This window comes from Chelonia mydas, chromosome 2, assembly GCF_015237465.2.
Source record: "Chelonia mydas isolate rCheMyd1 chromosome 2, rCheMyd1.pri.v2, whole genome shotgun sequence".
Lineage (NCBI taxonomy): Eukaryota > Metazoa > Chordata > Testudines > Cheloniidae > Chelonia > Chelonia mydas.
Genome location: NC_057850.1, coordinates 232,754,619 through 232,775,940, shown reverse-complemented (window position 1 = coordinate 232,775,940; position 21,322 = coordinate 232,754,619). Strand labels below are relative to the sequence as shown.

The following is a 21,322-nucleotide window of genomic DNA, read 5'->3' as shown; positions in this document are numbered from 1 at the left end:
CCATTTTACCTCCCTCCTTGTTCCCCTTCTCTTTCCCGCTTCAGGGACATATCTTATAAATTACTGTTAAGACAAGAAATAAAACCCTTCTTCGTTTAGGGGTGATAGAAGTGGTCCACACTGACTCCCGGTCAAAACATATGATTTATAGGGGCATCCCTGGATTCCTTGGCATCCAGGGCCTTCCTACCCATGGACAGATTTGTGACTTTATCACACCTTGTCAGAACTATTCAAGGGAGCTCCCATACTTCAGTCAGAAACTGTCTTCATCTTGGTCACATGGCAGCTTGCGCCTTTGTGACAGTGTGTGCAAGGTTATACCTTCACTGTTTTCAGGGGTGGCTCAAATCCGTTTACTCATCTAACAGACACAGTCTAGACAAATAGGTGTCAGTTCCCCAGCAGGTGAAGTATTCCTTAGACTAGTGGAAGGTCCATTGCAAGGTAGCAGCAGGGGTTCCCTTCCTCCAACCAACATCATCGGTAACCATGACCACAGATTCATCTCTGTTACGGTGGTTGGAGGGGCACACCTTGATTCTCTAACAGTGCAGGGCAGATGGTGATCCTAGGAAACCACCCTCCATCTCTGCCTGTTGGAGCTCAAAGTGATCGGATACACCTGCCTTGAATTTCTGCTTCTCATCAGGCACAGATCTATCAAGGTCATGATGGACAACATAGCCTGCATGTTCTATGTCAACTGGCAGAGAGGAACGAGATTCCCTTCTATGTGTGCCGAAGCAATGAAATTATGGAACTGGTGCATAAAACATTGCATAGGAATTTCAGTAGTGTAACTTCAGAGCAGACACATTGTCATGGCTGATGCTCTCAGCAAGTGTTTTCCGCAAGACTATGAACAGTAGTTGGATCTCCAGGTTCTAGTTGGTATTTTTCAGACTTGGGAGTTTTGAGAAGTGGACCTCTTTGCCACAACTACAAACAAAAATGCCATTTGCTTGCTTTGGGGAGGGTAAGGTCACAATTCCTGGGGGGATACCTTCCTTCTCCCTTGGATGAAAAAACAGTTTTATGCTTTTCTCCTGATGCCTCTGATCCTCCGAATGACAACAAAATCAGACAGGACAAGACCAGAGTCATCCTTAAAGCCCTGATGTTCAAGGCAAGCATGGTTTCCTTTCTTGTTCCACCTAGCTCTTTATCCACTGATAAATCTTCTGATCACACCTGGACTTCTCTCTCAGGATGCCAGTCGACTGCTGCATGCGAATCTGAGCAGTCTCCTCAAGGTGTGGCTCCTCAATGGTTTTTAGGGCTAGAGGCTCTCCTGTTCTAGAGAGGAACAATACAGATTATTCAATAGTAGGAAAGATTCAACCAGAAATACTTATCTTTAAAAGTGGAAATGAGTTATTCACTAGTGTGAACTCCAGAACGCTGTCCATGAAGTTGCCTTGCTTCTGCTCATTTTCGAATACTTGTTGCAGCTTAAGAAAGCAGGACTTTCACGTAGTTCCTTCCAGGTTCCTCTGGCTGCCCTGACAGCTTTTCACACCACTATTGAGAGGTTCTCCCTGTTTGCTCACCCTGCAAATACAAGGTTCATGAAAGGTCTGGGAAATCTTTTCCTATGGGTGAAAGTCCTTACCCCATTTTGGGACCTTTAATTTGGTTCTTAAGTCATATGAAGCCTCTTCTTGAACTGACGACGACCTACTCCTTACTGAATTTCTCTATGGAAACAGACTTCCTAATGACTATTAACTCAATCCCCAGAGTTCGAGAGTTTGGGGCATTAATGACTGACCCTTCTTTCACAATATTCTACAAGGATAAGGTTTCCATTACAGCTGCATCCCAGTTCCTTCCTAAAGTGTCTTCTAAGTTTCATCTAAATCAGATAATTTGGTTACCAGTTTTTCCCCCCTTCCTCCAAAACTGAACAATTCCAGCCAGGTGGCTGTCCTCCATATTCTAGCTGTCAGAAGGGTGTTATCCTTCTCCCTTGATAGAACTAATTTTTTTTTTTTTTTTGTGACTCTCCTAAACTGTTCACTTCCTTTGCAGACAGACCAAAAAGTTATGCCTTTTCTATCCTGGGACTATCAAAAGGAATACTGGTGTGTCATCTCATTCAGTGAGGTCACAATCTACGTCTGTGACTTTACTCAAAACAACCCAGTTTCAGATATCTGCATGGTCTTTGGCACGTACCTTCTCCAGACACTATGTATTAGTCAGTGCCTACAGATCTGATGCAGCAGTTGGCATTGCAGTTCTTTCCTTTAACTTATTTGACTCTGAATCTCCTTCTACCTTATGGGGATGCTGCTCCGGAGTCACCTGAAGTGGAACACCCATAGGGATACTACTCAAAGAAAGAGAGGTTACTCACCCTATGCAGTAACTGTAGTTCTTTGAGATGTGCGTTCCTACGGGTGCTCCGCTATTTGCCCTCCTTCCTCTCTGCTTCGGAGTTTCTTTCTGAGACTCAGATGTGGAGAAGGAACTGAGGAAGGTTCACCCATGCGGCTTGATACAGCTTCAGTATTGGACATGAAGATGTCAGTGGCACATGGAGGGACTCAACAGACAGTGATAATGGAAAATCTCCATTTGAAGGTGTGTGGGGCACATGAACACCTGTCGGGGGACACATCTCAAAGAACTACAGTAACTTCTCTTTTTGCCTAAATTAGAGAACATAGTTTGTCAGGGCGCACATCCTTTCCCTCAGGCAATATATTCTCAGTGTAAACCCTACTTCATTCCCCTTTGTTGAGTCCACATTAGTGATTCTTCTTCATTTATGTAGAATTTGCAGAATTAAAATTTGCATACGTCTGGTGCTGGAATTATCTTTATGATTGAAGTTAAGGCAGTGGTTGAGCATATGGAGCTTATCTATAGATGGTTGGAAGGAAGATGATGATGGTTTAGAAGGGGAACTGATTAGTGCAGTGTAGACTGGATGTTTAATGACTTCACTGCTTAACTTTTGATGTATCTTGTAGTTGTCTTATCACAGTTATTGAAGGTTTTCTATGTGGCAAGAAGAATAAGGACACAGTCAGGCACAATATTGTGCCTGCTGGATAGGTTAGGTAATGAATTAGTCTGACCAAGCTATGGGAAGGCTGGAATCTCCGTATCAGACTTGTTCAGCCTGGCTAATTTTCTGATCTTCCTATCTAGAGCTAAGACTATTAAGAACACAGTCTGTGTCAATGTGGAACTCACTGCAGAACAATGGAAAAAAAAGTATGAAAAAGAAAAAGAGAAAAACAAGACACTGCGTAACACCATACAGTGGCTTGAAAATGAGCTCAACAGATGGCGCAATGGTAAGAAGTTATTACTTTTTTTATTGCGTGAATTTTAGCTTAGTGAAGATAGTTGAATTAGTCCAACTAGATTAGGCGTGGCCAAACTGTGGCTCTTGAGCCACATGAAGCTCTTCTATAGTTAGTGTGGCTCTTGGAGCCCCTCCCCCTTCCCCCCCCCCCATTCTCCACCTACCAGACAGGGGAGTGGGGGAAGCTCGGGGCTTCTGCCCTGCAGCGGGGTGGTGGGGCTAGGGGCTTCTGCCTTGTGGGGGTTGCAGGGTGGAAATGTCATGGGGCATCAGGGCAGAAGCCCTGCGGGGTAGATTGTATCTTGTGGCTCAAACTTCTGAAAATTACCAGATGCAGCTTGGAAGGTCAGTAAGTTTGGCCATCCCTGGACTAGATCATCGTAGTCCCTTGGAATCTATGAATCATTGAAAAGTAAATTTTAAAAAATGGGTATATCAAAAACTGATAAATCATAAGTTGTAGTGTCAATCTGAAGTCTCATCTTCAACTTTGCATTTCATGGCTCGTTATAACCATAACGATACTAAATTCTAGGTTAACTCTTCAGTGTTACACATATTTTTGCATTTTGTGAATCTGAGGTAAGACCTATTAATTGCTATTCTTTTGCAAATTAGTGTATTGAGTTTATTAAATTAATTTTAAAAAGTTAGTTTGGTACAGTTGCAGGTGTCTAAACAAGGTAAACTATTTTTTACCTTTATATAACTTTGACGAAATCTATTTTTCCAATTCAGTTTGTGTTACTATAAGACTTCGCTGACAGTTTTAACCAGGAAACAAACTTTTACAGGCACATTAATAGCCTGTGAAAACTAGGGTTGTATCATCATGAAAAATGCTATTAAAATAGCATATAATCTTTGAGGCTACTGCAGTAGTCCTTACTCCTTTTAAAATAAATTGTGACTGAAACTACTAAAACGTGTGGCTAAGAATATTTCTTCACGTTCCAGTTGAGATGACGTGCGTTAGCTTTCAATTTACTGGATTTTTACTTCAGTAGACTCTGTATTTGTGTTAGGTGTTTGACTTCTAGGAAAATATTGATTGCATTAAACCAGGAGTTCCCAAACTTGGTTCGTGGCTTGTTCAGGGTAAGCCCAGGGCGGGCCGCGAGACGCTTTGTTTACCTGAGCGTCCGCAGGTATGCTGCTCGCAGCTCCCAGTGGCTGTGGTTCTTGTCTCTCTCACCCTGAACAAGCTGCAAACCAAGTTTGGGAACCCCTGCATTAAATTGTTGTACTTTTTAAATACATTAAATTGTATGGGAACTGTGGCTGTTTAAAGTAAATGTTCACTAATGTTAAATGTTCTTTGTGGGATTATGGAAAGCAGAAACTTAGAATGCTGTGTTTTGGAAAATTTTCTGTCTGTGGATGGCAAGATAGTTTTCATAATACTAATATTAACAGGATTCTATTAATTAAAGGATAAGAATATAATTAATGCTAATCAGAATGGTTTAATCAAACAAACCTGATTACATTCTTTGAGATTGCAAGTTTGGCTGATAAAGGTAATTACATACATGAACTAGACTTGTATAATATGTTTGATTTAGTACTCACACCAGTCTAAAAAATTAGCACTGTGCAATATTAAAGCACAAATTAAATAGATTAAGAACTGGTGAATTGACAGATCTCAAAGTAGTCATCAGTGGAAATCATTGAATGGTGGGGAGGGCTAGTGGGGTTATGCAGGGATTAATACTTGACTTGATCGTATCAATAGCAGTGTTAAATAGTAATTACTGTTTAGTAAATATTTGATACTGCTTACTAATATTTATATACTAAATATTGACACTATTTAACTGCTTGGTAAAGCCATTCAAACAATATGCATTTTAATATAGCCAAATGCAAAGTTAAACATCTAGAAACAAAGAATGCAGGCTATACTGTATCTGGGAAAGCAGGGACTGTGAACGATATCTAGGGATCATAGTGGACAAGCAGCTCAGCATGAGCTCCCAGTGTGATGCTGCGGCTAAAATGTCTGTGATCCTTAGATGTATAAACGAGGAAGTAGGGTCTATAGGAATTGCAAGGTCATTTGACCTGTGTATAGTAGTGGTGTGATTGACACTAGAATATTGTGTACAGTTCTGGTGTCCACATTCTAAAAATTGGAGTGGGTGTGGAAAAGAGCTGTAGAAATAATTCAAGGGCTTGAAGAATGCCTTATCAGAGAGAGACAAGGTGGTTGATATCTTTTATTGGACCAACTTCTGTTGGTGAAAGACAAGATTTCAGGCTTACACAGAGTTCCTCTTACAGCAAGAGACTTAAAGCTCAATATATTTATCTTGTCAAAAATAAGAAGATTGAGAGGTGATTTGATTACAGGGTAGAAGTACCTTCACGGAGAAATGCTGGGTACTAAAGAGCTCTTTAATTTACCAGAGAAAGGCATAACAAGACTCAAACTGGAAGCTGAAGCAGAAATATGACCTAAGTTTTTAAGTGAGGGTGATTTAACAACTGGACCAAACTATCAAAGGAAGTGGTGAATTCTCAGTCTTTCAGATAACTTCTAGAAAGGGATCTAGCTTTTATGCTTTAGTCAAACAAGTTATGCTTATCAAGCATACAAGTTATTGGACTCAGTAATTAACTGAAATAATAACTGGGTGAAATTTAAGGCCAGAAAACACCATTCGCCCATCAAGTCTGACTTCCTGTATATCACAGGCCGTTTAAACTCTCTGAAATATTTTATTAACCATTTAACTAGTACCTGTCATAGCTAGGGACTATCTCATATATAACTTCTCAGGGATAGTTCACTTTGAAAGACATTTCTAAACTAACTGTGATAAGAGAACATATTTATAAAATCTTTTTACTTAAGGGGAGACTGTACCAGTTGATGAGCAGTTTGACAAAGAGAAAGCCAACTTGGAAGCTTTTGCAGTGGATAAAGATGTTGCTATCAATAATGATAAACCAGCTGCTACAATTGGAGTGACTGGTAATTTTACTGATGCTGAAAGAAGAAAGTGTGAGGAAGAAATTACTAAATTATACAAACAACTTGATGACAAGGTATGTTGTTCTTGTTAAATATAAAATCTCTTAGTAAGCATATTTGGAGCTACAGTGGTTGATATTTAATTCAGACAAATCTTCATTTGTTAGTACAAATGAGCATGGTGGGTGTTCTCAATCCATATAACATGGACTAACACAACAGAAACAATCACCTCATTGGGACTAATTGGCATTCTCCTTCTCAGTTTCAACAGGCGGGGACAGAGAATGGAAGGATAGAAAGAACAAAGCAAAGTGGGCAGAGCATAGGAAATAGATGAAAACGGAGTCTGATGTAGGTAGAGTAGAGTTGAGTTGTCTTGAAGAATGTTCTGCATTCAACTAGTTGAAATGCTCTTGATTAGTTGGATGTCTGATAATACAATACTAAGGGGAGGGGAAGGTAATATGCATATAAACTGACATTTGAGTAATCTGTTTTGGAAAAGCTGAGAGAGGTTGCTCATTTATCCATTTTTATATTTTACAAAATATGCCATTTGGTTACATATCTCTGAAATTTAAACAATATTACTAAATACCTTGAAGTAAGAAGTTTATATGAAGTCAGGAGAATTTTCATCCAAAGTAGGTTACTTGGGAGTTACAGAGGGGACATGTCCTAGTTCTTGAACTTGCAGAAGACATTGTGACATAACAAAGGGGTAGGATTTTGCTCTTGGGTGCAAAGTAAATTACGACAAATACATATAAAGCTAGAAGCCTGCTATATTTTTTTTATATCCCTTCTGAGTCCATGAATCATCGGTCTTGTGTTTAGTTTAATTGTTTCCAAACATGGAAAGGTTGATGAACAACTGACTTCTGATCTGTATTTGAGATTTTTGTGTGTTCAAACTGTTCAATGGATTGTTGGTTTTAATTGCAGGATGAAGAAATCAATCAGCAGAGCCAATTAGTAGAAAAGTTGAAGACACAAATGTTGGATCAGGAAGAGGTGAGTTTCACTATTGTGTATTTTATTTTGGGTTTTTCATTTGATACAAATAATTGGGGATAATGCAGAAAAAAACCACCTTAAAGTCATAACTAACTTTTCAGTAAACTGAAAGTAGGATGATTATATAAGCAAACTGGTTTATTCATTTACCACATCATAATCCTTCTCCAGTTTTAAAGTTAGAATCTAACTGTTCAGTGTCTATCCAGAGCTCCCAGTTTGATATACTTTGGCCAGACAGTAACTACAGATTCACAAACCCCTTTACCAACTTAGTGTGTCTGTTAAGAGTTTTGGCACAGTAGGTCTTCCCCACCTTTTCCATGGGTGTCAAGAAGTCTCATTCTTCAGACATTTCAAAATACTTGTGTTCCTCTGTAGGAAGAATATGAAATGGAGGGAAAAAACCCTCTTAAGTAATGTTCATTTTAATCACCACCATATTTTGATCACAAAACTGTTCAGTTTTCCAAGGCATTGAGTTGACCTCATAATTTGTATACAGTTAGCCTTTTATCTAGGTTTGCTGGAAGTATTGGACACAATGTTTTTTATTTATGAACTGTATATTAATCTGCTCTTGCTGTGTAATGCCAACCAAAAGTATTTAATTTGGTATAATTTATTTAAAAAACAAAGCTTTACCAGATCGTTCTGTTTCTGTTAATTTTGACAGATTTTTGAGTAGGTAATTTTAATATCTAATCTCCATACAAAGCTGATATGTTTTTACAAAAAATTAACTCCTTCAGTCACTGAATTATTTCTTAATTTTAGATGCAAATGATTCCATTGCTAGAGAAAACAGAAGGGAAGCGTGGGCAACCTTGCCTGGCTCTCCTATGTAAGAAAATAGATTTACTTCATTTTAAATATTTGTCTTGAGCCATGTCTACACTACAGAGTTATACTGACTTAAGTTAGAGCTATTCAGGCTGGAGCCGCAGATGTCAAAATCTCCACCAGCTTGAGAGATTTTTCCTGGACCTCCTCTAGTTGGATATCTCGGGCCATAGCCATCCTACTCAACAACTCCTGATGAGTCTTAAAATTGTCCCAAGGTGAAGAAATAGGCTCCACTATAACTGCCTCATCTAGGGATGAGGAAGAAGGACTTAAGTTATGTCGACGATCATAAGCCACTTTAAGTACATCAGTTGTGCATGTCCACACAACGCTCCTTGGGTTGGTGGAATGTGTCCACAGTGAGGGCTCTTGCATCGACAGTGTTGCATTGTAGGAAGCTATTCCACTGTGCAACTCTGCCGCTGGGAGCTCTGGGAACAGAATGGGGTGCATCATGGGGGCATACTCATCCTCACGTGATGCAGTTCTTTCAGTCCTGTCATTCCATGGGCTTCCGACTTTGTGCTGTTTTTCAACAGCCCTTGTTAACTGTGTGCCCACCATCTCTGCCTGAAAGCATAATGAGCATTATGAACACAATGGGACTAGTTCTGCAGTATTTCATGAGCTGTGAATCAGTGTTGCCTGCCCTGCTGCCCGCCATGTAAAGAAATAATTCAAGATTGCTGCTGGCATTCATGGAGCAGCTGCACATAGTGGACTGTCTGTTCTGGGCTCGGGAAACAATCACTGAGTGGTGGTATTGCATTGTGATGCATGTATGGGATGACAAGCAGTGGCTGCAGAACTTTTGGATGCACAAATCCACCTTCCTGGAACTGTGTGCAGAGCTCATCCTAGTGCTCCAGAATGAGAGCTGTCCTCACTGTGGAAAAGCGAGTGGTGGTTGCTGTGTGGAAGCTTGCAACTCCAGACTGCTGCTGGTCAGTCACAAATCAGTTTGGAGTTGGAAAGTCCACCGTGGGAGCTGCAGTGATGCAAGTGTGCAGGGCCATTAATCTGCTATGAAGGACCGTGACTCTTGGTAATGTGCAGGAAATAGTGGATGGCTGTGAGGCAATGGGATTCCCTAACTGCAGCAGGGCAATAGATGGAACAAATATCCCAATTTTGGCCCCAGACCGTCTTGCAACGGAGTACATCAAGTGGAAGGGCTACTCTCCATTGTGGATCACCAAGGCCTTTTCACTGACATCAGTGCGGCGTGGTCAGGAAAGGTGCATGATCTTTAGGAACACTGGACTATATAGAAAGCCGCACAGTGGGACTTTCTTTCCTGACCAGAAGATTCAAATGTCCATAGTAATTCTGGGAGACCCCATCTACTCCTTGCTCTTGTGGTTCATGAAGCCTTACACCAGGAACCTAGACAGTGGAAAGGAGTTGTTCAGCAGGTGCCAAATGACCATTTAATGTGACTTTGGCTGATTAAAAGCTGGTGCTGCCTTTTTGGCAGGTTGATCATTTTCAGTCGACTGTGCTCTGCATAACATTTGCAAAGTGAAGGGAGAAAAGTTTTCCCAGGGATAGAGTGCTGAGGTGGATCAGCTGGCTACTGATTTGGAGCCGCTAGATACCAGGGCAATTAGACGGGCACAGCAGGGAGGAGGCTATTTGAATTAAGGAGGCTTTGAAGAAGCATTTTGACAATGATTCGCAGTAACATGTCTTTATGTGATGCATTTGGCCAGGCAATATTTACTTGCCGCCCTGAACAACCCCTTTAGTGCTTGCTTCCTGAGCTTTAATTGTACTGAGCAAATACTCCTGCCAGTAGCCACCAACTAACATGTATGAAACAAATAGACTCATTTCATTTCAAAGACTAAAGTTTAATAACAGGATGAAACTCTCAAATTTTATCGAATGGGACATGGTAATGAGGAACAGTCTCTCAGTTATGGTTCTCACAGCTGCATGTAACTGCACCTTTCATTGTGTCGTGTAGCTTTATCATCTGCTCCTGCCTCTGTTGATTTGCAGCACTTTGCGAAACATATCCTCCTTTCTCCTCCTGGTTTGCTGCCTTATCTGATATGAGGCGCTCTGCTGGTGTGGAGGAATGGTCCTCAAGGGCACATCTGCAGAAGCCAAAGAAACCGTTAACAGAGACAGTACTGTGAATTCACTCAGAACCATGAATCACAAAAGTTACACACACCTCTTTCTCACTGTCCCTTTGCTATCACGCAGCTTGGTAAGAGTCCCAATGTGGTGAGTTTGACGGGGGTGGGGTGGGGTTGGGAACGGGGGAATGAGCAAGAGGAGACAAAGGGTCTGGGTGGTTTGCAAAGAGGGTCACTACGTGCGTCTAGGGAGAGTATTCTGAATATTGGGTAATCAAACCCAATATCTCACTCCTATAACCCAGGATGCAGTGTGTATCTCCTGCGTGCATGCGGCTTCAGACTGGGTCTGTATGCTGCTCGCCAGTGTGTTGCTCTGATCCCTGCAGAAATAATTTCCAGTTGGCGTGGCAGTTTCCTATAGTGGGGGGAGAAACAAGGCGGCTCTGCCAAGGAACCTTCAGCAGAGGATTGCAGAATACCTACAGAAAAATTTCCTAGGGATCTCCATGGCGGATTCTCGGGACATGCTGGTGTACATTAAAGAACTTTTCTGCTGGGCCCATGCTGCATAGAAATTTTGTTAATTTCTGTGCCTTATCCCTCCTCTACCATATAACAAAGTACATGAGAGCTCAATCTCTTCTCACTGTGCTGTATCAAAGCAAAATCAAAGCTTACCAGAGCTCGTGTCCCTTGCTTCAGGAATACCAGAGCTGGAGTGCTGGGACTGGCTGGACCTCTCTGGAGTCAAAAAGAGGTCCTGACTAACCACGCCACTGGATGACCCTGTCATGTGTTCCACAGCCGCCTCCAGCTCCACTTCCTCGTCTATCACTTTACCACTTCATCCTCAGGATTGACTCCGCTGGTCGCTGCCTCAAGTCCTCCCAAAGTATCCTTGGGGCTCTTGGTGGTTGAGGTGGGGTCGCCGCCAAGGATGGTGTGCAGCTCCTTGTAGAAGCGGCATGTCTTATGCACTGCACCAGAGTGACGGTTGGCCTCCCTTGCCTTCTGGTATTCCTGTCTCAACTCATTGGTCTTAGTACAGCACGGCTGCTTGTCCCTTTCATGCCCCTTTTCCTGCATCCCTCTAGCAATCAGCCTGTAGGTATCAAAGTTCCTATGGCTGAAATGAAGCTGTAACTGCACAGCCTCCTCTCCCCACAGACCCAGAAGATCCAACCACTCTGGTGTACTCCACACAGGAGCGTGTCTACTGCAGAAAGCCGGCCTGGTCAGCTGGAAAGATGCTGTGTTTAACTGTCCATGCTGAGCAAACAGGAAGAGGAATTTAAAAAATTCACAATCCTTTAAACGGGGAAGGGGCGCATGCCTATGTTTCTTCAGGGCAGCAGAGTTCAAACTGCTGACTAGAGCAGTCGTGATGGGCATTGTGGGACGACACCTGGGAGCCAGTTAGAGCAACATAAACAAGCGCAGTGTCGATACTGAAACTGCGTTGATCTAACTTTTGTCACTAAAAGCTCTACTCCTCTCGTTGAGGTGATTTTATTTTGTCGGCATAGCAGGAATATTAAATCAGCGGGGGGAGTATTGTAGTGTGTACACCTCCACTGTTTTGTCAATGAAAGCTGACTTTTGTTGACAAAACTGTAGCGTAGACAAGGCCTGAGCATATAAGACTTTGACCATACTTCAGAAAATGGTTTCAGCTCTAGTTTTTCAATATTTTGAAAACTCTCCATTCTGCTTGGTTATGTGCCTATTCAGAAATGAAATATTGAAATACAGAGAGGGTGAAGTACTGGCCCCATTTAAGTCAGTTGGGAGTTTAGAACATTCTAATTAAACTAACGATTAGCAACTTCTTTAAAGTTCACCAGGAAGATCTGCTATATGATTTTCAAGCCTTCCCACTCTCCCCTCCTCCCTCCCCTCATCCCCCAAGGTTTTGACTATTAGTTAACTTTAAATAAAAATGCAGATCTTGTCAGTTGTACCAGATATTGAAATATACAACATGAGCTTTGTCTACTCTCCTTGACAAATAGTTTAACCATCTGTTACTTAAAATCTGGTTGTACTGAGAATAAATTCAGGGATTGCTATTTCATGATGGTAGACCATGTACAAATTCTAAATAAATAAGGCTTTATGCTCTAGGAGAAACTGTTCAGTAAGTTTGGGCTCTCACTTGCATTTCTTAATGTCTCTGAATTGACAACTTGTGTTTAATTACTTTTTTATCGCTTTTGTAGCTTCTAGCATCTACCAGGCGGGACCAAGACAATATGCAAGCTGAGCTGAATCGCCTCCAAGCTGAAAACGATGCCTCTAAAGAAGAAGTAAAAGAGGTGCTACAAGCCCTTGAGGAACTTGCTGTCAACTATGATCAGAAATCTCAGGAAGTAGAAGACAAAGCAAGGGAATATGAGCTTCTTAGTGATGAACTCAATCAGAAATCGGTAGGAAATCAGGACAAGGAATTACTAAATGTCTGTAATGTAACTTTTTTGTTATTAGGAAAAGTTTTTTTAACTGCTTACATACGTTGTCTTTTAAATGGCTTTTCTGAGTGTTAAAGCATGAAATTTAGCTTTATTTCTTTCTGATGTGGAATTGTAATACACCTCTACCCCGATATAACGCGACCCGATATAACGTGGGTTCACATTATAACGTGGTAAAGCTCCGACACGCCGCTCTGAGCAGCGTGTTAAAGGTGCCAGGCCGGGCTGGGGCTGAGGGGTTGGACAAGGGGCAGGGGGTCTTGGGGGCGGTCAGGAGCTCCTCCCCCCCTGCCCCCCCCCCCCGGGTCTGGGAGGCAGGAGCTGGGGGAGGGGCCCACTTTTGGGGGCCCCGCAGTCCCAGAATGGCCCGGGGGATTAGCGGGGGGCTGGGAGTAGCCCGCTCCTCTTCCCTTGCCCTGGCCCCAGCCATGTCGCTCGGGGGAGGGAGGCTTGGGGGAAGGGATCCCCCCACACTCACCGACAGCGGCGGAAGCAGAGCAACCCAGCCCACTTCACTCCACCAGCTCCCAGCCGTAGCGCTCCGCTTCCCGCCACAGGTGAGTGTGGGACTTTTCCCAACCCCCCCAGCGACATGGCTGGGGCTGAGGCAAGGAAAGCAGAGCGGGCTGGGGCCACATCGCTCCGCTTCCCGCCTCCGGTGAGTGCAGAGGGTGTCCTTTCCCCAACCTCCCTGTACTCACCGGCAGCAGGAAGCGGAGCAGCCCGGCCCCAGCCCGCTCTACTCCGCCAGCTCCTAGCTGCGGTGCTCTGCTTCCCGCCGCAGGTGAGTATGGGAGGCGTCCTTTCCCCAACCTCCCCACATGCACCAGCAGTGGGAAGCGGAGCGCCGTGGCTGGGAGGTGGCGGAGTGGAACGGGCTGGGGCTGCTGGTGAGTCAGGGGGCAGGGGGTGTGGATAGGGTTAGAAGCAGTCAGAGGACAGGGAGCAGGAGGGTTGGGTAGGGGGTGGGATCCTGAGGGTGATTAGGAACAGGGGTCTTTGGAGGGGGCAGTCAGTGAAAAAGGAACGGGGTGGGCCAGAGCAAGTTCGATATAACGCGGTCTCACCTATAATGCTATAATGGATTCACCAAGGGTAGGTCATGCCTGACTAATCTAATCGCCTTCTATGAGGAGATTACTGGTTCTGTGGATGAAGGGAAAGCAGTGGATGTATTGTTTCTTGACTTTAGCAGAGCTTTTGACACAGTCTCCCACAGTATTCTTGTCAGCAAGTTAAAGAAGTATGGGCTGGATGAATGCACTATAAGGTGGGTAGAAAGTTGGCTAGATTGTCGGGCTCAACGGGTAGTGATCAATGGCTCCATGTCTAGTTTGCAGCCGTTGTCAAGTGGAGTGCCCCAGGGGTCGGTCCTGGGGCCGGTTTTGTTCAATATCTTCATAAATGATCTGGAGGATGGTGTGGATTGCACTCTCAGCAAATTTGCGGATGATACTAAACTGGGAGGAGTGGTAGATACGCTGGAGGGCAGGGATAGGATACAGAGGGACCTAGACAAATTGGAGGATTGGGCCAAAAGAAATCTGATGAGATTCAATAAGGGTAAGTGCAGGGTCCTGCACTTAGGATGGAAGAACCCAATGCACAGCTACAGACTAGGGACCGAATGGCTAGGCAGCAGTTCTGCGGAAAAGGACCTAAGGGTTACAGTGGACGAGAAGCTGGATATGAGTCAGCAGTGTGCCCTTGTTGCCAAGAAGGCCAATGGCATTTTGGGATGTATAAGTAGGGGCATAGCGAGTAGATCGAGGGACGTGATCGTTCCCCTCTATTCGACATTGGTGAGGCCTCATCTGGAGTACTATGTCCAGTTTTGGGCCCCACACTACAAGAAGGATGTGGATAAATTGGAGAGAGTCCAGCGAAGGGCAACAAAAATGATTAGGGGTCTGGAACACATGACTTATGAGGAGAGGCTGAGGGAACTGGGATTGTTTAGTCTGCAGAAGAGAAGAATGAGGGGGGATTTGATAGCTGCTTTCAACTACCTGAGAGGTGGTTCCAGAGAGGATGGTTCTAGACTATTCTCAGTGGTAGAAGAGGACAGGACAAGGAGTAATGGTCTCAAGTTGCAGTGGGGGAGGTTTAGGTTGGATATTAGGAAAAACTTTTTCACTAGGAGGGTGGTGAAACACTGGAATGCATTACCTAGGGAGGTGGTAGAATCTCTTTCCTTAGAAGTTTTTAAGGTCAGGCTTGACAAAGCCCTGGCTGGGATGATTTGATTGGGGATTGGTCCTGCTTTGAGCAGGGGGTTGGACTAGATGACCTCCTGAGGTCCCTTCCAACCCTGATATTCTGTGATTCTATGAACGCGGTGAGATGTTTTGGTCTCCCGAGGACTGCGTTATATTGGGGTAGAGGTGTAGTTCTGATTTGATTATCTAAACAACAAATCATAGTTAATGGGAAAGATAGAAAATGCAATTTATATCTGCCACTCAGATTTCCCTTCTGGAGCCTTGGCTTGGAGTTGCCCTTTTGAGGAGTTATTCCATAGCTAATAATTTTTGCAATTTGCCTTGGGGGGGCGGGGGGGTCAAAATCCTGTTAAGTCGCTGTAGCAGCAGGTTGTACAGTCAGTTCTGTTGACTAAAGTGAGCAGAGGTAGGTGTTGACTCTTAACACGTTAATTCAGTAGGCAATTCAAAAGCTACCAGCAGTTAAGGGTGGAAAGTAGGCAGTTACTGTATTATTGATGAGAGAAGTGCCTGTTTGCCTTGCGCTTTTGGTGTCCAAGTCTCATTCCGTGGGTCTGTTCCGTCCTAGTCCCGGTGTTAGCGGTATGTCACCAACCAAAAGGTGGAGAAAGATTTTGCTCTATACTTCTATTTGAGCTGCTTCAGAAGTTCTAATATTTGTCAGGTTTTGAATAATTTACTTAATCCTCTTTCCTGTGGATTCTTTCAATACTTTTCAATACTATTACCCAGGTAAAATATTTTTCTTGTTGATTCAGTTTCCAGAACTACTCTGTTTTTGGGATGAATTTTGCCTTTGCTTCCATCACACTAGTAACACACAATTTTCTTTGTGTTTATTGCTTACATAAAAATTGTGAAGTTTCATACAGGCAACATAGACGTTTCCAGTTGTTTCCTTACCAACCAGTTGCTGAGTTTCTTAATTTAAAAAACATTTTGTGATACCAGACTAGATCTTCATTTGCATGAAAAATTTTAGTTCTGTCAGCTGTACTCCAGTCTGGGGAATGTTCTTTTCTTCTCTTCCCTTTGCTGTGCTGACTCTATTTACATTTCACTTCCTTGCTATGCCAATGAGTAAATAACTGGAGATACTAGCTTGAGCGATTTGTTCTAAACTCTCTGCTATGGTGACTAGATGTACATAAGAGGCAGTATTTGTTGACTGTCAGCAACCTAAAGCTAGTTGGGCCTTATTTGAAATAGCAATTAGTATCTGCCATCATGCCCAGCTTTTTTTTTTTTTTTTTAAGCTCCTAGCCTGATGGTGACTGATTTGTTGGAACAAACAGAATACTAGTGCTGCTGTCCTAGAAATATTCAAAGTAATGTTTTCTTCCAGCAGTTGGGAATAATAAGGGGCTTGCTTGCTACAGGATGCACACATTTCTTGAAAACTTACTTTTGTCTATTGTGTCCACAAGGACAGTACTATTTTCCAATGAAAAATTTATTTGTTCACTCATAGGTCTGTAAAACTAAAAGGGTTTTCTGCCCTTGATTTGCAGACTGATCTGAAAAACTCTAAGGTTTTTTTGTTTTGTTTTTGTTTTCTCTCCAAACATTCTAGGTTGGGTGGATAGCAGATTCTTTAAGAACAAGAGTGCTGGTAAATTAGGGTTATTTGACACTGGAATGATTTTAGAAGAAAGTGTTTCTCCATCTTTTTGTGGGTGGGTTTTATCAAACTTGAGTAGTACAAAGACTTTATAAATGAGCAATCTAGAACCAGTACAAAAATATTTTTAAATTCGCACTTCACCAAAGAACCTAACTTCAGGAATCCCTCTTGTGTGTCTGTGTGCAAGCCAGCTTGGGACTTCAAATAGTTATCCTAAACTTTTGCGCTCAGCAGCAGGCCTATGGCATCCCTCTTGGCTGGAAATCTGCTAACTTCAGTCTGCATTTAGAGGCTTAGTTTCTTTCTGATTATAGTTATCAAAAAAGTTTCTTAGGAGTGGGATCCTCTGATCACTAACTTTTCTTAACTTGGTGTAAGGTGTCAAGTCATTGCTGCATGTATCCCAGTTACATTTTTTTTGTTTCGGGTATAAATTTTCTGTTTAAACACGATTGACAACTGGTGTCCCTTTGTCAGTGACAGGCCTGTCTCTTCTGGGCATGTTTGTGCCATAATTGGAATAATTGGTTTCAGGCCTCCCTTGATCACAGGTGTGACAGGGATCCCAGGGTACAGCCTGGAACTGTGGGACCACTGTTGCCCCATAACACTCCAGCCTGGGCCGTCTCTCACAAAGCTATGCCAGTGACAAGCAGCAAAACTCCTGTGATCAAAAGAGACGCTGTGGTCACTCAGCCATCAGCCGGTGGAGCCTCATACCCAGCTAAATTATATGAATGCTCCATGAGCCACTCATGAATCCTAGAGAGAGCCACCAGCCAATCACCGCAACCTTGCGCCCCAGAAATTTACAGTCTTACATTGCTCAAGACTCACTTGGACAGTGCAAGTGTCATTAATTAGTTCGCCACTTCATCAAAGGAAATTGGACATGCACCCGCCTTTGTAATCTGAGCTGAGATTCCCCAAGCACTTCAACCAAAAACACACTGTTCAGGTAAAATATAAAAACAGATTTATTAATTACAGAAAGATTTTAAGTGATTATGAGTAGCAACTATATAGATCAAAGTTGATTACATAAGAAATAGAATTGAGTGTAAATTTATTTTTAACTTTAACAGACTAAGGAGGATTTGAATCAATCTCTCACTCTAATAGATCATACAGGCAGCTCACAGTTCTCAGTACACAGGCTGGATGCCCTTTCCAGTCTGGGACCAATCTCCCCGGCTTAAAGTCTTTGTCTTTCAGATGACCTTCCAGGTTTTGAGATGGGGGAAGAGAGGCCAAGTGATGACATCACTGTCCCTCTTTTATATTTTCTTCCAGCTGCTAGAAAGATCCTTGCTATGAGGTGGGTTAGGCTGTCCTTACTGAGAAGCCTCTGAGACAGTGGATTTTTCTTGATTGGCATCAACACCTGTCTGGCCAGTGATAGTTGTTCCTTTTGTCCCTACTGAAAGGCCAGCTATGGATGTCTCCCACCCTCACAACATATTTCACTAACACATATGGCAGTACTTCATAACTTCACATACAATGATAGTACATACAATCCAACAGGCTATAAAATGAGACCGCACCAGCATTCAGTGTACAAAATATATCCTATGACAGTGGTGAATATGGGGGTTTCATGGTGCTACTTTGCAGTCCAGAGAGTCACAACACGTGCAGTGATGGTGAGCTTATTAATCCCAACTTCGTTGGAACATTGTTTGGCTTCTGAAAATTGCCTTGATACAAGTGTACTATTTGCATTCCAAGCTTTATTCTAATCTTAGTAAATCATTCCTTAGCAACAAGGATGGGCCTCACATTTTTACTAGAAGTAGTGTAAACAGTCTCCTCTGTGTACTTCCCCCTCCACCTTTTTTTAAAATAGTTTTTGCCAGAGCCTTTTAAGTGTGTGTAGAGTGCAGTTTTAACTTGCCTGTCATAGAATGGTATGATTTACATGTGGCATTCTTCAGAAACATCCATGATTGGCTGTGGGATATGTTAACAATTGTTGCCATGATCCAGTGAACACACCTGAAAGCTCCTCTGGTTTCGTACAGTTCTTTAGCCAAGTCCTTTTCAAAAAACAGTCTTAAGACTTAAAAGTGATTTGAGACTTTATATTGGTGCCATAAATCCAAAAAGGCAGGCACTGGTGTCATTCTCATCATTTTAAAACACCTAGCTGGATCCCATGCACTACTTCTACTGCTCTGTCAAGGCTTTGACTCCTCAGGTGCCTGAATCTGCTTTATTGAGTAAGATGTCACCTCTGTATATCTTGAGCTTTGAGAGTGGACCATGCTTGATTTATACCATACTCTGCTCTGAACTTCAGAGACCAAAAGTTTCTGATCACTTCAGGATAGGCCTGGTACCTTTGGCGGTGTTCCTGGTCTTTGTACTGAAGCACTGGCCTAACAGCTGTAATGGTCAGTGTCCTCTACATCCTGCAATACCTGGGTGCATTGGCTTTGGTACCCATGCACTGAGTCTTGGAACCATAAACATCATTGCCTTGTCCACATTGTTGGTCTCTTTGTAAACAGTGTATGTTGCTGCCAGTGCAGCCACAATGCTGAGTGTTATTACAGCATACTGATGTTTGTCTGGGATGAAGTGAATGCTGCTAAGGAACAGGAATGTTAGAAATTTGTTTACTGTTCAGAAGGGCAAGAACTACCAGGTTCCCCCAGGATGATCCAGCTTTCTGTTTTTTGTTTAAAGGTAGCTATAGCCATCCCATTTGAGATGGAGACTGTCTAGGAAAGCCCAAGGGCTTTGGTATTATGGTACCAAGAACAGAGATGCTTCCCACAGAAAGGGCCCTTATACTGTACTCTAGATCAGTTGGTAAAATATGGCAGAACACTCAATTGTAGAAAGTACAATTTGGGTTTAGGAGGTCACAGGCTATCCTTCCCACTGTGCCTATGGTACAGTGTCCCCTAGCCATTGTTCAGAATACCAAGATGCCTTTGGATGCAAGGCTAAGAGTGAGCAGTGTTGGCAACATTTGTGCGGACTGTCTTTCCTGCTAAAATATCAGCAAACTGTGGGAGAAGTTGCACCTTTCTTTAAAGAATTCACAGACTAACGTGCTACAGGGTGGACATGACCACGCATCAGGTGCAAGGTTCCCTTGATAACGCATTGATATCTCTGTTTGTTGTTGTGATGTTTGAGGTGATAGTGATAAGTATTTATCATTGATGCTTGCAGGCATGTATGGCCGCATTCATCAAGCCTTTGTATCAATACTCAGCAGAAGATAAAGAACCTGGCAGCAAACCTTTGTGAGAATGGAAAAAATGAAGTCACTCAAAGACTAAGGAATCTAAAACAACCCTCTGTTCTCTTAGGGTCATTATCCAGTATCTGTCTACCTCTGTCTGTAGAAAAGGCAGTCTTTTGGTACAAGTTTCTGATGCTGAATCTAAATGTGTTTCGGATGACTTTATCAAAATTAAGGTTGGAGAACAACGAAGAAGTATGTTCTGTTTGGCAGCTGGTATTGGCATAAAGTGGCCTTTTCAATTTAAGTCTAACCCTGGATTTAGTGTTAACTGTTGGTTGCACATGGATGGGCCAATCCTCAGTCTGTGTAAATTGTTATACCTTTATTGTGAATGTCTGCTCTAGAATTAGTGGCACTGCACAAAAAGACAACTTAGGGTATGTCTTCACTACCCGCCGGATCAGCAGGCAGCCATCAGTCCAGTGGGGATCAATTTATTGCGTCTAGTCTAGACGCGATAGATCGACCCCTGAGTGCTCTCCCGTCGACTCCTGTACTTTAGCGCCGCGAGAGGCGCAGGCAGAGTCAACGGTGGAGCGGCAGCAGTCGACTCACCAAGTCGATCTGAGTATGTCAGCGTCAGCTACATTAGTCACGTACCTGAAGTTGCATAACTTAGATCAATTCCCCCCCACCCCAGTGCAGACTGGGGCTTACAAACTTCTCCCACAGCGATATCTGTTCAGAAAGCTCTAGGCAGGGATGGACTGGAATTGATATAATCTGCTTCTGTGCAGACGACTGCAGATAAACATCTAAATTGTCCCACAAGCAAAACATATGGTGATAATATGGATGGGTCCCATTTTAAAGCAGATACGGATGGGTCCCATTTTAATGTCTTTAAGAGAACCCCCTGTGCTGTCTCACATTGGTAGATGTAACCATAAATGCTCTTCTAGGGTGTTGCAGGATTATGTATTGTGTGCTGAAGGGCTTTGTGTCTTTCAGAAAAGAACTCTGAGTTTTGGTGAAATACTGCTAGTTGTTGAAACTTCTGTCTTGCATATTATGCTACTGTACAGTGCTTACAGGATTTTTAACAGTTACTTTTAAAACATAATGTAGTTACCAGATTGGGGCACTTTTAATAAAAAAGAGAATTCATTTTAAGGTTGCTGGATGAAAAACAAGAAGAAAAATATTCCCATGTAAGGATTTAAACTGATAAAATCTAATTTTACACCTTCATTCCTTGTTCTAGGTAACTTTAGCCAGTATAGATGCAGAGCTTCAGAAACTTAAAGAAATGACAAACCACCAGAAAAAGCGGGCAACAGAGATGATGGCCTCCTTATTAAAAGATCTTGCGGAAATAGGAATTGCAGTAGGAAATAATGATGCAAAGGTAAAGAGGAGCTGTCACAAATGTAAAATGATACATTGATTCATGTTTAGGTCTTTTCAGTGTAGTAAAGATGTAATAACTAGGGTAATTTATAACACCTGTAACCATATAAATGTCTTCCTGTAAGGTTCTGAGAG

The 21,322-nt window shown here is 42.7% G+C and overlaps 1 protein-coding gene across 8 annotated transcripts in view; it reads left to right on the top strand.

The window, feature by feature from the left end:
• Positions 1-21,322, top strand: part of KIF5B (kinesin family member 5B) — a 68,550-nt gene that overhangs the window by 25,927 nt on the left and 21,301 nt on the right. For all 8 annotated transcript variants that reach the window (XM_037890955.2, XM_043541443.1, XM_037890956.2 and 5 more), the window contains 5 exons: positions 3,163-3,311; positions 6,183-6,376; positions 7,251-7,319; positions 12,478-12,684; positions 21,042-21,185. In XM_037890955.2, coding sequence (XP_037746883.1) covers positions 3,163-3,311; positions 6,183-6,376; positions 7,251-7,319; positions 12,478-12,684; positions 21,042-21,185 — 763 coding nt within the window. The remainder of the gene's footprint in view (positions 1-3,162; positions 3,312-6,182; positions 6,377-7,250; positions 7,320-12,477; positions 12,685-21,041; positions 21,186-21,322) is intronic.